This window comes from Schistocerca piceifrons, chromosome 1 (genome assembly GCF_021461385.2).
Source record: "Schistocerca piceifrons isolate TAMUIC-IGC-003096 chromosome 1, iqSchPice1.1, whole genome shotgun sequence".
Lineage (NCBI taxonomy): Eukaryota > Metazoa > Arthropoda > Insecta > Orthoptera > Acrididae > Schistocerca > Schistocerca piceifrons.
In genome coordinates this window covers 1016948804-1016968744 of record NC_060138.1, presented here as the reverse complement: position 1 = coordinate 1016968744, position 19941 = coordinate 1016948804, and the positions used below count along the sequence as shown (strand labels likewise).

The window sequence follows — 19941 nt, the reverse complement described above, 5'->3', positions numbered from 1 at the left end:
GTGAAATCAGCCGATTGCAGGCGAGCGTTATTGTGCAGTAGCAATGGTGGCTTGTCGGCCGTTTTCCTTACACTGTGACCTGAAGACATTTCAGTTACTGGCAATTGCGATGCAGTTCGTACTATACAACACGCTACCCGTGCCACTTAATGCTGTTATGAAGTTAGAATGAAGGCATTATAACCGGTCAACACCATCATTACATATAATCCTCGATGAGCACACAGAGGCCATTCTAGCACAAATAAGCCCTCTGAATTTTGTTGCTTTCAATTAGAGCAAGCACTAATCCTGCATCCGACTTATAAATCTTTCCCACTGAATGATAATGTCGAACGTAGGTTAAATGGTAGCAATTCACATCATTTGTCAACTGATGGGACTTTCTGAATGTGGAAAATGATTCATATCAGTACGATCCTTCTTGAGTCGAGAAAAACATTTTCTAACATGATTTCTTCGACAGCACTAGCACCACACACGGCACAAATATTTCGAGCGGTCCCCGCTGCCTTCACCCATTATTAAACCTAAAGCGTGAATCTTCTTCTACTTCAGACGCTATTTTGTAAAGCTGAAACAACGTTTGTAAGGTCAAGTATGCAAAATTCAATACGTAACTGCAAGGCAAATGCTAGAACTTCAAGTAAAAAATGAAATTTGATAAATACACTCATTTTAACACATTAAACACCAATGCATCAACTTACATACCAATCGAATTTTGTTTTAGGTGCATTGTAGCGACAGTGGTAATTTATACACGTCAGTATTCTTCATGCCGTATTCTGCACGAGCAAAGACTGCACCTCTGTGTTACTGCACGTTATTCACTCGATTTATCGAAATTATTCCATGTGGAAAATCAAACTACGGTAGTAAACGATTTTATGCTTGCCAATGCGAGAACAGAAACATGCTCAAGGCCGCTGGCCGGTGGCCAATAGCGGCTGCTTGGTGAGGAAACTTTTGAGCATAAACTGTTCTGATCCTGATGCAGTTGCAAACTCTTTCGCAGGAGTGTTTTCGAAACGTATCACTGTTACTGGTGGGTTAAAAAGTGAAACAAATGAACTTCGAGATTATATCAAACATACGCTGAAGCGCCAAAGAAAGTGGTATAGGCATGCGTATTCAAATACGGAGATATGTAAACACAGAATACGGGGCTGCAGTCGGCAAAATCTATATAAGACTGGCGCAGTTATTGATCGGTTAATGCTGCTACAATGGCAGGTTATCAAGACTTAAGTGAGTTTGAACGTGATGTTATAGTTGGCGCACGAACGATGGGACAGAGTATCTCCGAGGTACCGATGAAGTGGGGATTTTCCCGTACGACCATTTCACGAGTGTACCGTGAATATCAGGAATCCAACATCCAAATCTCCGACATCGCTGCGGCCGGAAAAATTTCCTGCTTGAACGGACCAACGACGACTGAAGAGAATCGTTCAACGTGACAGAAGTGCAAACCTTCCGGAAATTGCTGCAGTTTGAATGCTCGGCCATCAACAAGTGTCAGCGTGCGAACCATTCAACGAAACATCATCGATATGGGCCTACGGAGCCGCAGGCCCACTTGTGCACCATTGTTGACTGCACGACACAGAACTTTACGCCTCGCCGGGGCCATCAACACCGACATTGGACTGTTGGTGAATGGAAACTGTTGCCCGGTCGGACGAGTCTCCTCTCACATTGTATCGAGTGGGTGGACGTGTACGCATATGGAGTCAACCTCATGAATCCATGGACCCTGCATGTCAGCAAGGGACAATTGAAGCTGGTGGAGGTTCTGTAATGGTGTGGGGCGTTTCCAGTTAGAGTGATATGGGGCTCCTGGTACGTCTGTATAAGACTCTGACAGGTGTCGCGTACGAAAGCATCTTGTCTGGTCACCTGCATCCATTCATCTCCGTTGTGCATTCGAACGGACTTGGGCAATTCCAGCAGGACAATGCGACCCCCAACAAGCCCAGAAATGCCACAGAGGGGCTCCAGAAACACTATTCTGAGTTTAAACACTTCCGCTGGCCACCAAACTCCCCAGACATGAACGTTATTGAGGATATCTGGGATGCTTTGCAACCTGCTGTTCAGAAGAGATCCCCACCTGCTCGTACTCTTACGGGTTTATGGACGGCCCTGCAGGATTCATGACGTCAATTCCCTCCAGCACTACTTCAGACGTAGTGGTGCGGTACTTCTGCGTGCTCGCAGGGGCTCTACACGATATTAGGCAGGTGTACCAGTTTCTTTGGCTCTTCAGTGTAGTTTTAGCAAACAAACGAAATGAAGATGCCACTTTACAACGGTTCAAGTGGAAGACAAGGTTTCACACGCTTCAATGCTGCCAGATCGTTCAGACAATGGGACTTAAAGCTCTGAGAGACGACCAGTTTTATTGGTGACTTAGGTATTTGTGATAGACAGGTTTTGTGTACATTTTCAACAACATTGTGGATATGCTTTAATCCTCTCTCACTGCCTTGAGAACTACTGTCTCCATTCCAAGTCCCGTGATTCATATCTGCATTATAGTTTCTATATACAGGGTGTCCCAGGAGGAACGGTCAATAATAGGAATAGGAGAGGAACGATCATTCGAGCAAAAATCTTCGTACGAATATGTGCCCTATTCCGAATGGTTTCCAAGACAGAACACATTTGACTTAGATCGTTATTTATTTTCTGCGTTGTTCACTACATTGTCAGGTGTACACATGTGCACATGTGCTACTACTTAAACTACTTAAACCTAACTAACCTAAGGACATCACACACATCCATGCCCGAGGCAGGATTCGAACCTGCGACCGTAGCGGTCGTGCCGTTCCAGACTGTAGCGCCTTTAACCGCTCGGCCACTCCGGCCGGCTGCACATGTACAACATTTAGTAAACATTATAACATGCGTTTCACAAAGTATCAATTGAAAAGTACCCATTTTTAATAAATTCGCCTCTAAGCATTATCGCGCACGTCATATTAGAACTATTGTACAGTTTGCAATAAATGATAGAATATCCCATCGCCAACTTTAGTGCATTTGTGCACTCTTTGGAGAACATGTTGTGTTGCTGATCTGAACGCCTCCGCACGTTCCCAAATGGAGGGGAGCAGCGTCCACGATGCGACCAAGCAGTTCATCTCGCATATTCACATTTCGTTTGTACACTTCATACTTCATCCAACCCCACAAAAAAATATCTGATGCGTAAGGTCTGGCGATCTTGATAACCAGTTAATTGTACTGCCATTACGAATGCAGCGATTAGGGTAAGTCTACTTGAGATGTTCCGTCACATGTCTGCTGAAACGTGGAGAGGCTTCATCATGCTGGAAATACAACGCAGTCTACGTGGCCAAAGGAACCTCATCAGGGTTTCCAACAAACAGATTAAACATAAAAAGAACCGCAAGTAATTCTGTCCCGTAATTTGCTCTTCTAAAATGACTGGAACAGTCAGCATGTAAATATGAACCTTAACTGTATTGTATCTCGGAAACCATTCGGAATGGGGCATGTGTCCATACAAGTTTTTTGCTTCAAATGAGCTTTTCTACCATATGGTGAGCAAGATATATAAGACAGGCGAAATACCCTCAAACTTCAAGAATAATGCAATAATTACAATCCCAAAGAAAGCAGGCGTTGACAGGTGTGAAAATTACCGAACTACCAGTTTAATAAGTCACGGCTGAAAAATATTAACACGAATCCTTTACAGACGAATGGAAAAACTGGTAGAAGCCTACCTCAGGGAAGATCAGTTTGGATTCCGTAGAAATGGTGGACCACGCGAGGCAATACTGACCCTTCGACTTACCTTAGAAGATAGATTAAGGAAAGGTAAACCGACGTTTGTAGCATTTGTAGACTTAGAGAAAGCTTTTGACAATGTTACCTGGAATACTCTCTTTGAAATTCTGAAGGTGGCAGGGGTCAGATACAGGGAGCGAAAGGCTATTAACAATTTGTACAGAAACCAGATGGCAGTTATAAGAGTCGAGGGGCACGAAAGGGAAGCAGTGGTTGGGAAGGGAGTAAGACAGGGTTATAGCCTATCCCCGATGTTATTCAATCTGTATATTGAGCAAGCAGTAAAGGAAACAAAAGAAAAATTCGGAGTAGGAATTAAAATCCATGGAGAAGAAATAAAAACTTTGAGGTTCGCCGATGACATTGTAATTCTGTCAGAGACAGCAAAGGACCTGGAAGAGCAGCTGAACGGAATGTACAGTGTCTTGAAAGGAGGATATAAGATGAACATCAACAAAAGCAAAACGAGGATAATGGAATGCAGTCGAATTAAATCGGGTGATGCTGCGGGAATTAGATTAGGAAATGAGACGTTTAAAGTAGTAAATGCGTTTTGCTATTTGGGGAGCAAAATAACTGATGATTGTCGAAGTAGAGAGGATATAAAATGTAGCTGGCAATAGCAAGGAAAACGTTTCTGAAGAAGAGAAATTTGTTAACATAGAGTATAGATTCCAGTGTCAGGAAGTCGTTTCTGAAATTATTTGCATGGGGTGGAGACATGTATGGAAGCGAAACATGGACGATAAATAGTTTGGACAAGAAGAGAATAGAAGCTTTCGAAATGTGGTGCTACAGAAGAATGCTGAAGATTAGATGGGTAGATCATATAACTAATGAGGAGGTATTGAATAGAATTGGGGAGAGGAGGAGTTTGTGGCACAACTTGACTAGAAGAAGGAATCGGTTGGTAGGACATGTTCTGAGACATCAGGGGAGAACGAATTTAGCATTGGAGGGCAGCGTGGAGGGTAAAAATCGTAGAGGGAGACCAAGAGATGAATACATTAAGCAGATTCAGAAGGATGTAGGTTGCAGCAGGTACTGGGAACCAACCTTGCATGAACTATCGCAGCTAGTAAGCCGCTACTGCTCTTACTACCCATCCCATTGTCGCAGAGGTTTTTATCCCACGGCACAAGGCTTGGCACTTTTTTCCCTCTGCTCTTCAAATTTCTACCCTCGTTCGCGTTTTGTCCACTATCTATCACCTGATGGACCTTGTTAATGCGTAGTCTTACCCAGACGCACGGATGAAATCACAGCCGAGCATCCTGTGATCCACCTATTAGGTAACTAATATGTTGACGGAGGTGACAGTAGAACTTTTGGTCTGGTCACCACGTTGGTGCGGGCGTGGAGGGGCCCCATCTCTATTTAAAGCAACAACGAGCCTTTCTGTCATATTCTTTAATATTGACTGTTCCTCCTGGGACAGCCTGTACAAACTATAGCTCCGTGTATTAACGCTACCGGCTTATGGATCTGATTCTTTCTTGTGTATGTAGATATATTATAACGGTTATAGCTGTTGATTTATGAAACCAGCTTTATTTTAGTGAGACTACTGTATATACATTTTTCTTTAACAATGGAATGAGCCTTCCAAGAGAACTCCAGCAACCTGACGATCGTGAAACTATGTCACCGATAACAAGATAACAGCGCCGGAAACTATTGCCCCTTTTAACAAGAAAAAACCAATGAGCGTTAGGTGTCATTGGCCGGGAGGCCCATTATGGGGCTGGTCGGGCCGCCTTGGTGCAGGTCTTATTACATTCGACGCTACATTGGGCGACCTGCGTGCCGGATGAGGATGAAATGAAGACAACACAACACTCAGTCCCTGAGCGGAGAAAATCGTCGACCCAGCCGGGAATTGAACCCGGCCCCTTAGAACGGCAACCCGTCACTCTGACCATTTCTTTTCTTCCATTTTGTTCGATATAGTTCGTTGTGTTTGGTTTGGGCGGACGTCATAAGACATCCGTTCAAGTTGATCGTCGATTCCTTGACTCAGTTTTTTATTGCAGAGAGCACGCAGCCCGCTGACCGAACACACTGAGCTGCCGTGCCAGCTGCCATTCAGCTATCGGGGCGGACTTACAGAAGAAGAGGTCGCACAAACGTCTTTCCTTTTGTAATTTCGTATTAGTTTCAGGCCTAGTTTCAACTTCTGTGACAATGAAAAGCTGATTGGTGTGTGTTAAGTGAGAAGCCCGCAGACGGGTGCTGTGTGTGTGTGTGCGGCAGGCAGGAGATCGAGGCGCTGTGCCGGGTGTACCGCAGCCTGGTGGCCAGCACGAGTGCTGCGGGTGGCTCCCCCGCCGCCGCGCAGGCGTCGGCCGTCGCGGTCGCAGCGCCGCCCCTTGCCGGCGTCGCCGCGGTCGAGGTGCGGCTCGCTGCTGCTCTCTGCCGACACGCCCGCTCTCCGCTCTACAGTATCAGTGTAGCACGGGACTCCAACCTACCTGTCTCATTCTGTAGGATTTACTATTCGATAAACTTTCTCAATTGTTTGGGGAAACACGTCAACCAGCCATTTTGATATTACTTCATTTGTGTCCATTCGCGTTTCTATCTTGCACCCAACTTCAGTTGACGTAATACATATTCTACATGAAGATGACATCTATTCCTTCGGACACGTCCGAAAGAACAGATACCATCAGTGACCATGCAGCTCTCTTAGAATGAAATGATAATTAAATCAAGACCCTAAGCTGTCGACAGGCTTTGATATACATCGGCGGGGACAGTTCAAAATTTTAGTCCCGACCGAGACTCGCACCCGGGATCTCCTGCTTACACAGCAGACGCTCTATCCATCTGAGCCACCGAGGGCACAGAGGATAGTGCGATTGCAGGGTTTTAGTCCTTGAACACTCCCCGTGAGACCATCATTCCACGATAATGTCCACGCACTGCATTCCACATCTACATCTACATACATACTCCGCAAGCCACCTGACGGTGTGTGGCGGAGGGTACTTTGAGTACCGCTATCGGTTCTCCCTTCTATTCCAGTCTCGTATTGTTCGTGGAAAGAAGGATTGTCGGTATGCCTCTGTGTGGGCTCCAATCTCTCTGATTTTATCCTCATGGTCTCTCCGCGAGAGGCCGGCTGTTGTGGCCGAGCGGTTCTAGGCGCTTCAGTCTGGAACCGCGCGACCGCTACGGTCGCAGGTTCGAACCCTGCCTCGGGCATGGATGTGTGTGATGTCTTTAGGTTAGTTAGGTTTAAGTAGTTCTAAGTCTAGGGGACAGATGACCTCAGATGTTAAGTCCCATAGTGCTCAGAGCCATTTGAACCATCTTCGCGAGATATACGTAGAACGGAGCAATATACTGCTTGACTCCTCGGTGAAGGTATGTTCTCGAAACTTCAACAAAAGCCCGTACCGAGTTACTGAGCGTCTCTCCTGCAGAGTCTTCCACTGGAGTTTATTTATCATCTCCGAAACGCTTTCGCAATTACTAAATGATCATGTAACGAACCGCGTTGCTCTCTGTTGGATCTTCTCTGTCTCTTCTATCAATCCTATCTGGTACGGATCCCGCACTGGTGAGCAATATTCAAGCAGTGGGCAAACAAGTGTACTGTAACCTACTGCCTTTGTTTTCAGATTGCATTTCCTTAGGATTCTTCCAATGAATCTCAGTCTGGCATCTGCTTTACCGACGATCAACTTTGTATGAACATTCCTTTTTAAATCACTCCTAATGCCTACTCCCAGATAATTTATGGAATTAACTGCTTCTAGTTGGTGACCTGCTATATTGTAGCTAAATGATTAAGGATCTTTGTTTCTACGTATTCGCAGCGCGTTACACTTGTCTACATTGAGATTCAATTGCCATTTCCTGCACCATGCGTCAATTCGTTGCAGGTCCTCCTGCATCTCAGTACAATATTCCATTGTTACGACTTCTCGATACGCCACAGCATCATCCGCAAAAAGCCTCAGTGAACTTCCGAAGTCATCCACAAGATCATTTATGTATATTGTTTATAGCAACGGTCCTACGACACTCCCGTGCGGCACATCTCAAATCACTCTTACTTCGGAAGACTTCTCTCCATTGAGAGTGACATGCATTCGCAGTGCCCCTGCCCATTACACTCATTACTCGCGGCAGACAAACTTGCCGGGTCCCGTAAGAGTTCGGACAATGCGCGTGCGTCCAGCACAGAAGAAGAAGGTCAATGGCAGGTTACCCTTGACTATATGAAGATGGTATCTGTTCTTTCGGTCATGTGTCCGGATGACCGGCCATTGACCTTCTTCTTCTGTGCTGGATGAACAGGCATTGCCCGAACTCTTACGGGACTCGGTAAGTTTGTCTGCTACGAGTATTGAGTGTAATGGGCAGGGGCACTACGAATGAAGTGTGTGGACATTAAAATGGGAATGTGGGTCTTACGGGAAGCGTGCAAGGGATAAATTCCTGCTGTCGCACTATCCTATGTGCTCTCGGTGGCTCAGATGGATAGAGCGTTTGCCATGTAAGCAGCAGATCTCGGGTTCGAATCCCGGTCGGGACACACATTTTCAACTGTCCCAGTTGATGTACAGCAACGCCTGTCGAAAGCTTAGGGTCTTGAGTTAATTATCATTTAAAACATATTCAGTCTTCAGTTGTACACAGTTAAAACGTCGACAGCAATTTGGATGCTGCAGCTAGCCTGTGTAAATTTTCAATGTTCGTTGGGTACTGTAGCTCGCGAGTTGTATATTACTGTTGACGTGTACTTATTTTCTACTCTGCTTGTCGCTGTTCCAATTTTCGTTTTTATATTCGTAGCACAAACACTTTTTAACTTATTTGGACAGAGTCTGCAGCTGTTAAATATTTTAAATGGTTTTGTGATGCCTTCAGCTGACATTTTCTTTATTTGATGTACGATTGTACAATTTCAGCCTTAGGCAATATTCAGATATTTAAAACAGCAGTATTCGAAGCGGCACTAGCGTGTGTTACCGACCTATTTTTGTTTTTTAATCTGATTTTGTTAGCTGTATTTGTTCGGAGCGTACGTCACGTGATACTCGTTCAGATCATCGTTGATCCATTCACTCAGATTTTTCTATTACAGAGGGCCGCTAACCCTCTGAGCGAACACACTGAGCTACCGTGGCCTCGGCCACGGAGACAGGTAGCCTTATATATTGGATGCATTAGTATTACTTATGAACTGAACGCAAAAACAAATCATATCCCAAGGTATACTAGGAGGATTATAACTTACTTTATGGAAGATTCGTTAGTGGTGTATTATAACATGTATGTCTTTGCTACTATGACTGGATATACTTGTAATCTCCGTAAAATAAATTAAAAGTAGTTTTAAGTTGATTTAGGAATACGTTGCTTTTGAGCTGTCGTTGCTACGTTCTTATATATAAGTTCGATGTTTATAACGTATGTACACTAGAAATATTGTAATAGTTTAACCAAAAATTCGTTAATTAAGCTATACAGGGTTTAGGGTTTGTTCTGAAGTATAATTAATTATCGTTCATCGTTGGTGTAAATATGACTGCATACATATCGAATAAAATATGTTTAAAATATTTGTTCCATTACTGTGAGAGCACGTTAATTTTGAACAGTTGTTACAAGGATCTCATATATAAAGTAGATCACAGTAGTCTAATGAAACAATAATTAACAGCATGAAAACTGAATAAAACCTTTTATCACCTAATTTATAGTCGTGTGATGTTTCACATTATCGTCATGTTTATTGACAAGTATAGCGATAACTATGCGTTCTATGGTTCTATAATGCTTTGTCGTACTTGTGGTAAAAAGTTGTCGGTAGCTTATGTAACATTTGTAATGATTTATTAATGTTACAGAAAAACTGAGTCGGACGTGTGATGGACGATGTGGGAATTTACATCCATCTAAAAGACCCATCTGACAGAATTTTAAGTGAGCAAAGACACCTGAAAAACGGAAAATTCGTAGGCAGCTTTTTACCAGTTGTACGACGAAGCATTACAGAACCATAAGACTCATCGTTATACTTATTAATAATATGAAGGTAATGTGAAACACCGTGCAGTCACAAAGCAGGCTATGAAATGCTTTACACGATTTTCATGTTGTTAATTATTGTTCCATTACACTACTGCGATCGACCTTATATGTAGGATCCTTTCAACAACTATTCAAAAGTAATGTACTCCCACAATAATGGAACAAATACTTCCAACTTATTTGATGGGAAATACATGCAGTCCTATTTACACCAGTTGTGAAAAGTAATCAAATATACTTAACGATGGAGAAATGTGTAACTTAATCAACGTATTTCTTTAAAATAATTATAATCGTCCTCGTGTGCGAACGTCAAAAACATCGGCCTAATATAAAAGAACTTTGCAACAATAGCTCAGAAGTAAAGTATTCCTAAAATAACGAAATACTATTTCTAATTTGGTTTATGGTGGTTACGCATATATGCAGGCATCGGAGCAAAGACGTACATGGCGTAATATTTCATTAACGATTCTTCTATAAAGTAAATTATGATCCTCATAGTACATCTTTGGATATGACTTGCTCTTACGTTAAATTCATAACTGATACTAATGCATCCAATGTATGATGCTGCTGTTTTAGATACTTGAAAATGGCGTTAGTTAGAAGTTGTACAATCGTATGTCAAATGAACAAAATATCAGCTAAAGGCATCACAAAATCATTTAAAAACTTTTTAACTTCTATTTTGCGCAAAAACAGCGAGTATCTGCCAAGTTTCCCACATACATTTTTGTTTATTTCGGAAAATTATATCTATGGTCAAAATTTCATTTACAGGTTCTGAAAGTAGTATTTCTAGTTTAAATTTCTGTATGACTAAAACACTGAAATTGCTTAGCATGAAGTTGCTCAGTACTATTACGGTTAAAGTGCAGTAGTAATTGGTGAAATGAACTTTTTTATTATTACAAAAGTAATAAATAAAAAATAATAAACACTTAGCTTCCCCTCAGCTATGAATTATACAGGGTGAATAAAAATTCACACACTTTAATGTTTCATTACGATTCTTCGGATACTAAAAGTGCAAAATATCTTTAACAAAATTTTGTCCCATGCACATTTTCAGTAGAAAAGGGGCGACAAAGAACGGAAATTTGGCAACAGTGGTTGGCTGGCTGATTTTGGGAGACGGGACCAAACAGCGATTTGCCTGAACCGATTTAGGGAAATCACGGAAAACCTAAATCATGATGGCCGGACGCGGATTTGAACTGTCGTCCTCCCGAATGCGAGTCCAGTGTGATAACGACTACGCCACCGCACATTACGACAATTGTCTTGAAACACTTTCGTGGCTTTGCTGCGCAGTTAGTACAGTGGGTAGAGTTTCGCATTAGAATACTCTAGTCAGAGAGTTCGATTCCGGCCTAGGTATACTGTTCTATTTTATAGCTTGTGGCTGCATGGTATAGAAATGAATGTACAATCGTTTTTATTAGTCAACATTTAAAGGCATATTTTATCTTTAAGGATTTACGTTGTTCTTCCCTTCATGCCTTCCAGTCCATAAACAGCATTTTCCTCAGCTTCCCTCAAAGAAAGAAAGAAAAAAAGGTAACTTCATCCCTCACCTTCTTGGTCTATCTCTGCTTCTTTTACCCTAGGTAGTTACCCTGCAACCAAGCAAATCACGTAGCCACATTATCTAACTTAAGTGCTTCACACTACTTCGTCAACTACATTCGAATCCAGTTTCCAGTAAACCCCTTGCCGTTGCTGCAATCAGTTAGTACCAATTACTAAGCTTACCACTTACATGTCCTTCATATTTTTCTATGACATTACGTCACCGGTAGGTGACCTATCCCTTCAAAGGTAAATACCAAACTGTGTTGAGTTATCGTACTCCGCTGATGAATGTGGATGAACTGATAGCTTTTGACCGCGGATGAAACTGTGCTGCGGAGATTTCAGAGAAGGGTGATGCAGTGATGCGCTAAATGTATGGAGATGCAGTGAGATCACATTGAGCGTCTGCTCTGAGAAATGTATATTTTTCATGACAGACATACTGTCACTGACAGTGTATTCAAAATATTACAACCGGCCACCCTTACTGAATATAGTATGTATATTTAACATCTCTACGTTTATAAGTTTTGTAGTTATTTATGTTCTATGACAGTTAATTTATTTTTAAGCGAGTGTTACTCTTCGGAATGTTTGTCGTCTCTGACCAATAACTGTTGTGGTCAACGTTATAAAACTGTAATTGTGTGATTTATATCGTTTAGGGAATAGTGCACGCTACACCATTACTGGGAGGTAAAAATTAGAAAATTTAAAAAGTCAGAACTAGAAGTACTATCGAACTCTCTAACTAAGGTATTTCGAATACGTAACTCCAGCAGTGCAGTAGCTAGGCAGCACAGCTATGCAGTATTGAGACAAGATATCAGTCGTAAACGTGATCACAGTGCTGCCAAATTGCCTTTCTGTGACTTACATCGTCCACCTGAAATACGCACGGCTCGGAATTTTGTTACAGACGTCGTTGTACTTTTAGTGTGTGAAGAATCAGGCTGTGGTGTCCGAATGCGCGAATTTCCATTTACCCTCTATAATTTCAGTCAGCTATGGACTACATCATTTCAATGTTTTTTTCTTTTTTTCACTGAGGGTTAGCAATAACCCAGAATTCGGAGAGCTTCTATCCTTTTTTTTTTCTTTTCTTCGCAACTAATACCAAAGCAATGAACTTATTGAAGGAAGGCGGCGTTTTCCACTTTTTCTGTAGTAATTTTATTAGTTCACAAGTAGTTCCAGCCTTCTAAGCTATTTTCCAATGATTTTGTGGTTCTGTACAAAAAAGAATATATTACATTACCTCCACGAATAGAAATGTAATGATGTCAATGCAAACTTCTTTTAAATACTTTCACACACAATAGAAGCTTATGCCTTTGGTATCGAAGTGACAGCGTCTACAAATTTGTGTTATATATTCGTGATGGTTCACAAATGCTGTCTTGGCTTAACAGCTTGACGGTGTGACATTACAAAGGTATTATGTATTGATCAAAGAGTAAACCTAAGCATGGAATAGATTGAACAATAATTTCAAATATTATGACTGTACATTTACTTGTATATCTGAAGAAAGTTAAGAACTAGTAAGAAACAAAATAGTACAGAAAATAAAATAATATAAAAGATAAAAATAACTATTAAACATATGGTGAGGTAAGATTAATTATAAATTTCATTTTATCATATAGATGATTTCTGATTTGTCATTAGCAGAACATGACTGAAGTTATCCAAAAATTCTTTGTTCTGAAGATTTGTTCGCTCATTAAGAATTGTATCTGGTTGACTTTTTAAATGACTGAAAATTTCTATTTCTTCTGAAATATTAATTTGTGTCGCTTTCTTGGCATAATTCCAAAAGTGTGTTGGATGCATGTTTGTTGGATAAAAGATGTAGCGCAAAGGCACTTGTTTTGTTATCACTAGGTCTTTTTGTGCTTTTTAAAAAACATCTGAAAGTTTCTAACACTTTTCCCTGTGCGTACTTCACCACAATTGTCACATTCAATTTTGTATACCCTTGATGTATTAAATGGGTGTGTTGTACTGGTGGTGTATCTTACGATAATACTAATATTATTTTCAGCATGTAACCAAATTTTGATATTTATATTTTAAAAGTTTTGGCCTTTTATTAGAAGTGTTTCCATAATAAGGCAGAACTACGAATTTAGTTTCCTGTTTGGCTTTCTCTCTTTCCTGAGAAATTTCGTTTGTATCTGATTTTTTCTTGACTTCCAGTTTTTCCTGTACATTTCTTTGATGACATGTAGTTTGAAACTACTTGCTTTGGCTTCTTTTCTAGTATTTCTAACTTTTTGTTCATTTCATTTTCAGCAAATTGAAAATTTATTAAACTCCATAGCAATGAGTGAAAATATGCCTTGTGTCGGTTCCTGGAGGACATGATCCATTATTGATTATTGTGTCTGTAGTGGTTGGTACACTGAATTTTCTTTCTTTATTGTGGTATCTAAGAAGTTAATGCAGTTATTTATTTCAACTTCACAGGTGAATTTGATTTTATGAAACATATTATTAAGTTGTGACTGCAAGTTGGTTATGTTTTCTTCAGAACCAGTTAAGAGAGTTAAAAGAGTTATCAATGTAATTTATGTAATAAACATCTTTGTCTGTTCTCTATCTAAAATGATTAAAAAATGTTACTTTGATATGATTAATAAATAGTTAGGCAACGTTCCTGCTTACCGTTACCCATGATTAAGCCATCTTCTTGAAAGCAAAAATAGTTATATGAAAGAGCGAGTTGTAACAGCTGGGTGAACTCTCTGCTGATGACAAAACAAAGATTATCTACACAATAAAATGAAAGTTACAACTAGTCTTACTCATCATACATTTTAATATTTATTTTTAGCTTATCTTTTATTTAATTTCCATATTATTTTCTTTCTTACTGTTTTTCAACTTTCCTCAAATACACACATAAATATACAGTCATAGAATTTGAAATTATTGTTCCATCTGTTCCATGTTTAGTTTTACTTTTTGATCAGTATAATGCCTTTGTAATGTCAAGCTGTCAAGCTATCAGACCAACAAGGCAGCATTTGTGAACCAATACGAATAGAAAACGCAAAACTGAAGTATGTAAGGCATGGTTTTCTATCGTCGGAAATGTATTTCAAAAAAAGTTTACATTCACATTACATTTCTGTTGTTGGAGGTAATACAATGTATTCTATTGTCTATAGAAGCAAAAAATCATATGAAAATGGGCCAGAAGGCTGGAATTACTTGTGAACCAATAAAATTACAATAGCAAAATTGGAAAATGCCACATTATTCGATCCTTTCTTTGGTTAACATCTTGCTTGTCTTCTTCTTAGGTTTTGGCTGGAAACTCTGTTGTCTGATGATTTTCTTCTTTGGTAGGTTTACCGTGTCATTTGCTGAGATCCATAGCTCGTGATAGTCTTTTTCGACTTTTGTGAAGTAGACTTAGTTAATATTTTTTAGTCAGATGGAAGACTAAGACTTAACAGGTGACCACGGAAACAAATCCCCCTTTTTCTAACGGCATCTGCAATTTTCTCCACATGTGTTGTGCCTTCACTTATACTCTTAATGTTCTTTGGCTGGACCTACATATACCTCAGAATCTGCCTTTCTTTGGCTTATAGTTGATCTGCCAGTTATTTATTGTTTATTTTGAAGCAATCTGCTGCACACAGAGACTATACAGTAGTATTTCAGTATGGCATTGGCGGACATTCGTCGTTTGTTATAAACATCTTTGGTTAGGCGATACGTGATTTCTAACTTGTAGATGCGTGACTCAAAGACTCCTTTGTCACAGATGGGAAGTTATCAGCATCCTAAGACACCTGAGATAGTTACTGATAGTTCGACAAGTTCTTTTGCACCTTTCTAAAATCACTCAAGAGCACAATTGAGCTGATTTCTTCAATTAAACGGCTGCCGAATGCCTTATCTTCCTTTATCACAAATGAACTAATGTCAAACATTTATACTGATCACGCAGCGCAGAAAGACTGACTCTCATGATACGTTTCACAGTTGAAGACCACGTATCTCTGGGATTTGTAACCACTGTAAGTATAATGAAGAAAGACACCGTCTGAGTTGCTGATACGTTCTTGTTCGGATAACTGATTTCGACGCGTAATATAGGTCATCTTCAGACCCATGTATCTGTTACTGATGAATGCAGCTTGTCATCAGGGCGCAGACGCAGAGAATTTGACTATATTGAAGAAAAACATAGCTAGTGACCGGAGGGTGTGTTTCTTCACTATCGTGGTACGTTTTTTTGGCTACGAGTAGTTGTCAGTTGGCTGGTGTGAGAGAAAGCGATAGAGAGACGGACGCGCCGTTGCAGGGACTGGACCGCGTGGTGTTCCGCGAGCTGCTGCACAACACGTTCGACCTGGTGACGGAGGAGGTGCTGATGGACCGCGTCTTCTGCGCCTTCGACCGCTGCAACGACGGCGTGGTGCGGCTCGAGGAGTGGGTGCAGGGGCTGTCCGTCTTCCTGCGGGGCACGCGCGAGCAGCGGACCGCCTTCTGCTTCCTCGTCTACGACCTCAACAGCGACGGCTACATCACCCGCGACGAGATGTTCCACCTGCTCAGGTCAGTCCCTAACACTGGAGGCGAGGCTTACCAATGACTTAAGCAACGTAAGAGTTCGAGGTGGTCCCTTCATGTCACCCCCAGAATCATGTGAGTAGACCAGCTCGACATAAGAATTTCAACGACAGAGTTATAAAAACCGCCAGCGTAGTGTTATAAAAAGCTCTAGACAGCTGCTCTCAGTCCTTCTCGATCGACGCCGCCACGGCAGCATACACTATCTGAAATATCCGGACACTCCTACGTAATGCGGAATTTACCACTGTGTGTCACGAGAAGTAGACATGTCACTATGCAAGGAGGCGCGAAGTACTCTGTTCTACACCTACATTTGTACTCCGCAAGCCACCAAACGGTGTGTGGCGGAGGGCACTTTACGTGCCACTGTCATTGCCTCCCTTTCCTGTTCCAGTCGCGTATGGTTCGCGGGAAGAACGACTACCGGAAAGCGTCCGTGCGCACTCGAATCTCTCTAATTTTACATTTGTGATCTCCTCGGGAGGTATAAGTAGGGGGAAGCAATATATTCGATACCTCATCCAGAAACGCACCCTCTTGAAACCTGGACAGTAAGCTACACCGCCATGCAGAGCGCCTCTCTTGCAGAATCTGCCACTTGAGTTTGGTAAACATCTCCGTAACGCTATCACGCTTACCAAATAACCCTGTGACGAAACGCGCCGCTCTTCTTTGGATCTTCTCTATCTCCTCTGTCAACCCGACCTGGTACGGATCCCGCGCTGATGAGCAATACTCAAGTATAGGCCGAACGAGTGTTTTGTAAGCCACCTCCTTTGTTGATGGACTACATTTTCTAAGGACTCTCCCAATGAATCTGAACCTGGCACCCGCCTTACCAACAATTAATTTTATATGATCATTCCACTTCAAATCGTTCCGTACGCATACTCCCAGATATTTTACAGAAGTAACTGCTACCAGTGTTTGTTCCGCTATCATATAATCATACAATAAAGGATCCTTCTTTCTATGTATTCGCAATACATTACATTTATGTTAAGGGTCAGTTATCACTCCCTGCACCAAGTGCCTATCCGCTGTAGATCTTCCTGCATTTTGCTGCAATTTTCTAATGCTGCAACTTCTCTGTATACTACAGCATCATCCGCGAAAAGCCGCATGGAACTTCCGACACTATCCACTAGGTCATTTATATATATTGTGAAAAGCAATGGTCCCATAACAGTCCCCTGTGGCACGCCAGAGGTTACTTTAACGTCTGTAGACGTCTCTCCATTGAGAAACAATAATAGGTCTGTCAGGAGAGCTCAGCGACTTCGGACGTGGACTATTTATCTGATGTCATCTGAGTAACAAATCCATGAGGGACATTTCAACTACTCCCAAGCTGCCCAGCTCGACTGCTGGTGATGTGATTGTGAAGTCGAGAAACTAAAGAACCGCCAAAGTCAAACCAAGAACAGGCAGACCTTATGTACCGATGGATACATGAGTGGCGTATTGAGCCAAAACAGAACCGTGTGCGGCTGAACGAGTTATATGGAGAGATGAATCGCGCTATACCCTGTGGCATACCGATGAAAGGGTTTGACTTTGTGGATTGCCAAGAAATTTTTACCTGCCAACTGTGAAGTTCGGAGGAAGTGTTGTTACGGTACGGGAGTGTTTTTCATGGTGAGGATGTGATCGCCTTATTGCACTTAAGAAAACGCGTAATGTGGAAGCGCATGAATGCATTTCACAGCATTCTGTACTGCATACAGTAGAGAAACAATTCGGAGACGATGACTCTATTAATGTGACAGTAACGGAGGTCATAAAGTAGTATCCGCGAGGCAATGGTTTGTGTACCATAACATTCTTGAAATGCACTTGCATGCTCAGAGTCGCAGCGTGAATGCAATGGAACGTCTTTGGGACGTTTTGGAACATCGATTTCGCTCCAGACCCAAGTGTCCAATATTGTTCATTCTCTGATTTCGGCTGTTGAGGAAGAATGGGCTGCCATTCCTCCACAAACATTCAGACTCTCATTGAAAGTGTCCTCAGCAGAGATGAAGTCGTCATAAAGACGAAGAGTGAACACTCATCCCATATTAATATCCGCTAGTAAGTGTCCTGATACTTTTGATCAGATAAACTATCAGCATGTTTTCCATAAGATGAATGCTCTCGTTATTGCGTTCCTTGGAAAATAATATTGCCTGTCGGTTCTGGTTAACTCTTGTTTGCCGGCCGCTGTGGCCCAGAGGTTCTAGGCGCTTCAGTCCGGAACCACGCTGCTGCTACGGTCGCAGATTTGAATCCTACCTCGGGCATGGATGTGTGTGATGTCCTTAGGTTAGTTAGGTTTAATTAGTTCTACGTCTAGGGGACTGATGACCTCAGATGTTAAGTCCCATAGCGCTTAGTGCTATTTGAACCGTTTGAAACTTTTGTTTCATTACTTTTTGGAGTGACTTGCAGTAGAAGACCAATGTGTCTTTCTATGTTTTCTGTATATGTGTGTGTGTTTGCTCGAATGTGTAGTTACGTTTAATTACAAGGCATCCTTTGCTCACAGCTAGGCGCTGACTTCAGTCACGGTTCTGGTAGGCCTATTACAACTATATTCTCACTGCTAAAGATACCAGTAAATTCGTATTATTCGTTTCTCTCTCGTAAATACTTTTTCTTGTTATGCTGAATAACGGTGGCAGAAAGGAGAAAGGATAGCCCCTGCCATCAAAGTTACTGGTCAAAAAGGCAAGTAGGCAAAGAACACCGAGTTTCTACTCTGATTTTGGCAAGTTCGGTAACGTAGTTTTTTGCTCCCTAAGGGGCTGACTGTGATGCGTCACCAAACCATCGGGATGCTTAATTTCGGTGACCGCCCTCGAACTCCGCCGTCAGGGTGGCTGATATCGGTGTTTGTTTCCATATAACCATCACAACTCCAATGGAATCAGAAAACTATTACCTCCATGTCGTTGTTCCTGGATCTACATCTACATCTACATCCATACTCCGCAAGCCACCTGACGGTGTGTGGCGGAGGGTACCTTGAGTACCTCTATCAGTTCTCCCTTCTATTCCAGTCTCGTATTGTTCGTGAAAGAAGGATTGTCGGTATGCCTCTGTGTGGGCTCTAATCTCTCTGATTTTATCCTCATAGTCTCTTCGTGAGATATACGTAGAAGGGAGCAATATACTGATAGACTTCTCGGTGAAGGTATGTTCTCGAAACTTCAACAAAAGCCCGTACCGAGCTACTGAACGTCTCTCCTGCAGAGCCTTCCACTGGAGTTTATCTATCATCTCGGTAACGCTTTCGCGATTACTAAATGATCCTGTAACGAAGCGCGCTGCTCTCCGTTGGATCTTCTCTATCTCTTCTATCAACCCTATCTGGTACGGATCCCACACTGCTGAACAGTATTCAAGTAGTGGGCAAACAAGTGTACTGTGAGCTACTTCCTTTGTTTTCGGATTGTATTTCCTTAGGATTCTTCCAATGAATCTCAGTCTGGCATCTGCTTTACCGATGATCACCTTTATATGATCATTCCATTTTAAATCACTCCTAATGCCTACTCCCAGATAATTTATGGAATTAACTGCTTCCAGTTGCTGACCTGCTATATTGTAGCTAAATGATGAAGGATTTTTTGTTTCTATATATTCGCAGCACATTACACTTGTCTACATTGAGATTCAATTGCCATTCCCTGCACCATGCGTCAATTCGTTGCAGATCCTCCTGCATTTCAGTACAATTTTCCATTGTTACAACCTCTCGATATACCACAGCATCATCCGCAAAAAGCCTCAGTGAACTTCCGATGTTATCCACAAGGTCATTTATGTATATTGTGAATAGCAACGGTCCTACGACACTCCGCAGCGGCACACCTGAAATCGCTCTTACTTCGGAAGACTTCTCTCCATTGA

General features: G+C 41.8%; 1 protein-coding gene across 1 annotated transcript in view; it reads left to right on the top strand.

Moving 5' to 3' along the window:
• LOC124777226 (EF-hand calcium-binding domain-containing protein 1) overlaps nucleotides 1–19941 on the top strand; it is a 118319-nt gene that overhangs the window by 31429 nt on the left and 66949 nt on the right. Inside the window, exons 3-4 of the mRNA XM_047252555.1 lie at nucleotides 6079–6217; nucleotides 15776–16029. Of these exons, the coding sequence (XP_047108511.1) occupies nucleotides 6079–6217; nucleotides 15776–16029 (393 nt within the window). The remainder of the gene's footprint in view (nucleotides 1–6078; nucleotides 6218–15775; nucleotides 16030–19941) is intronic.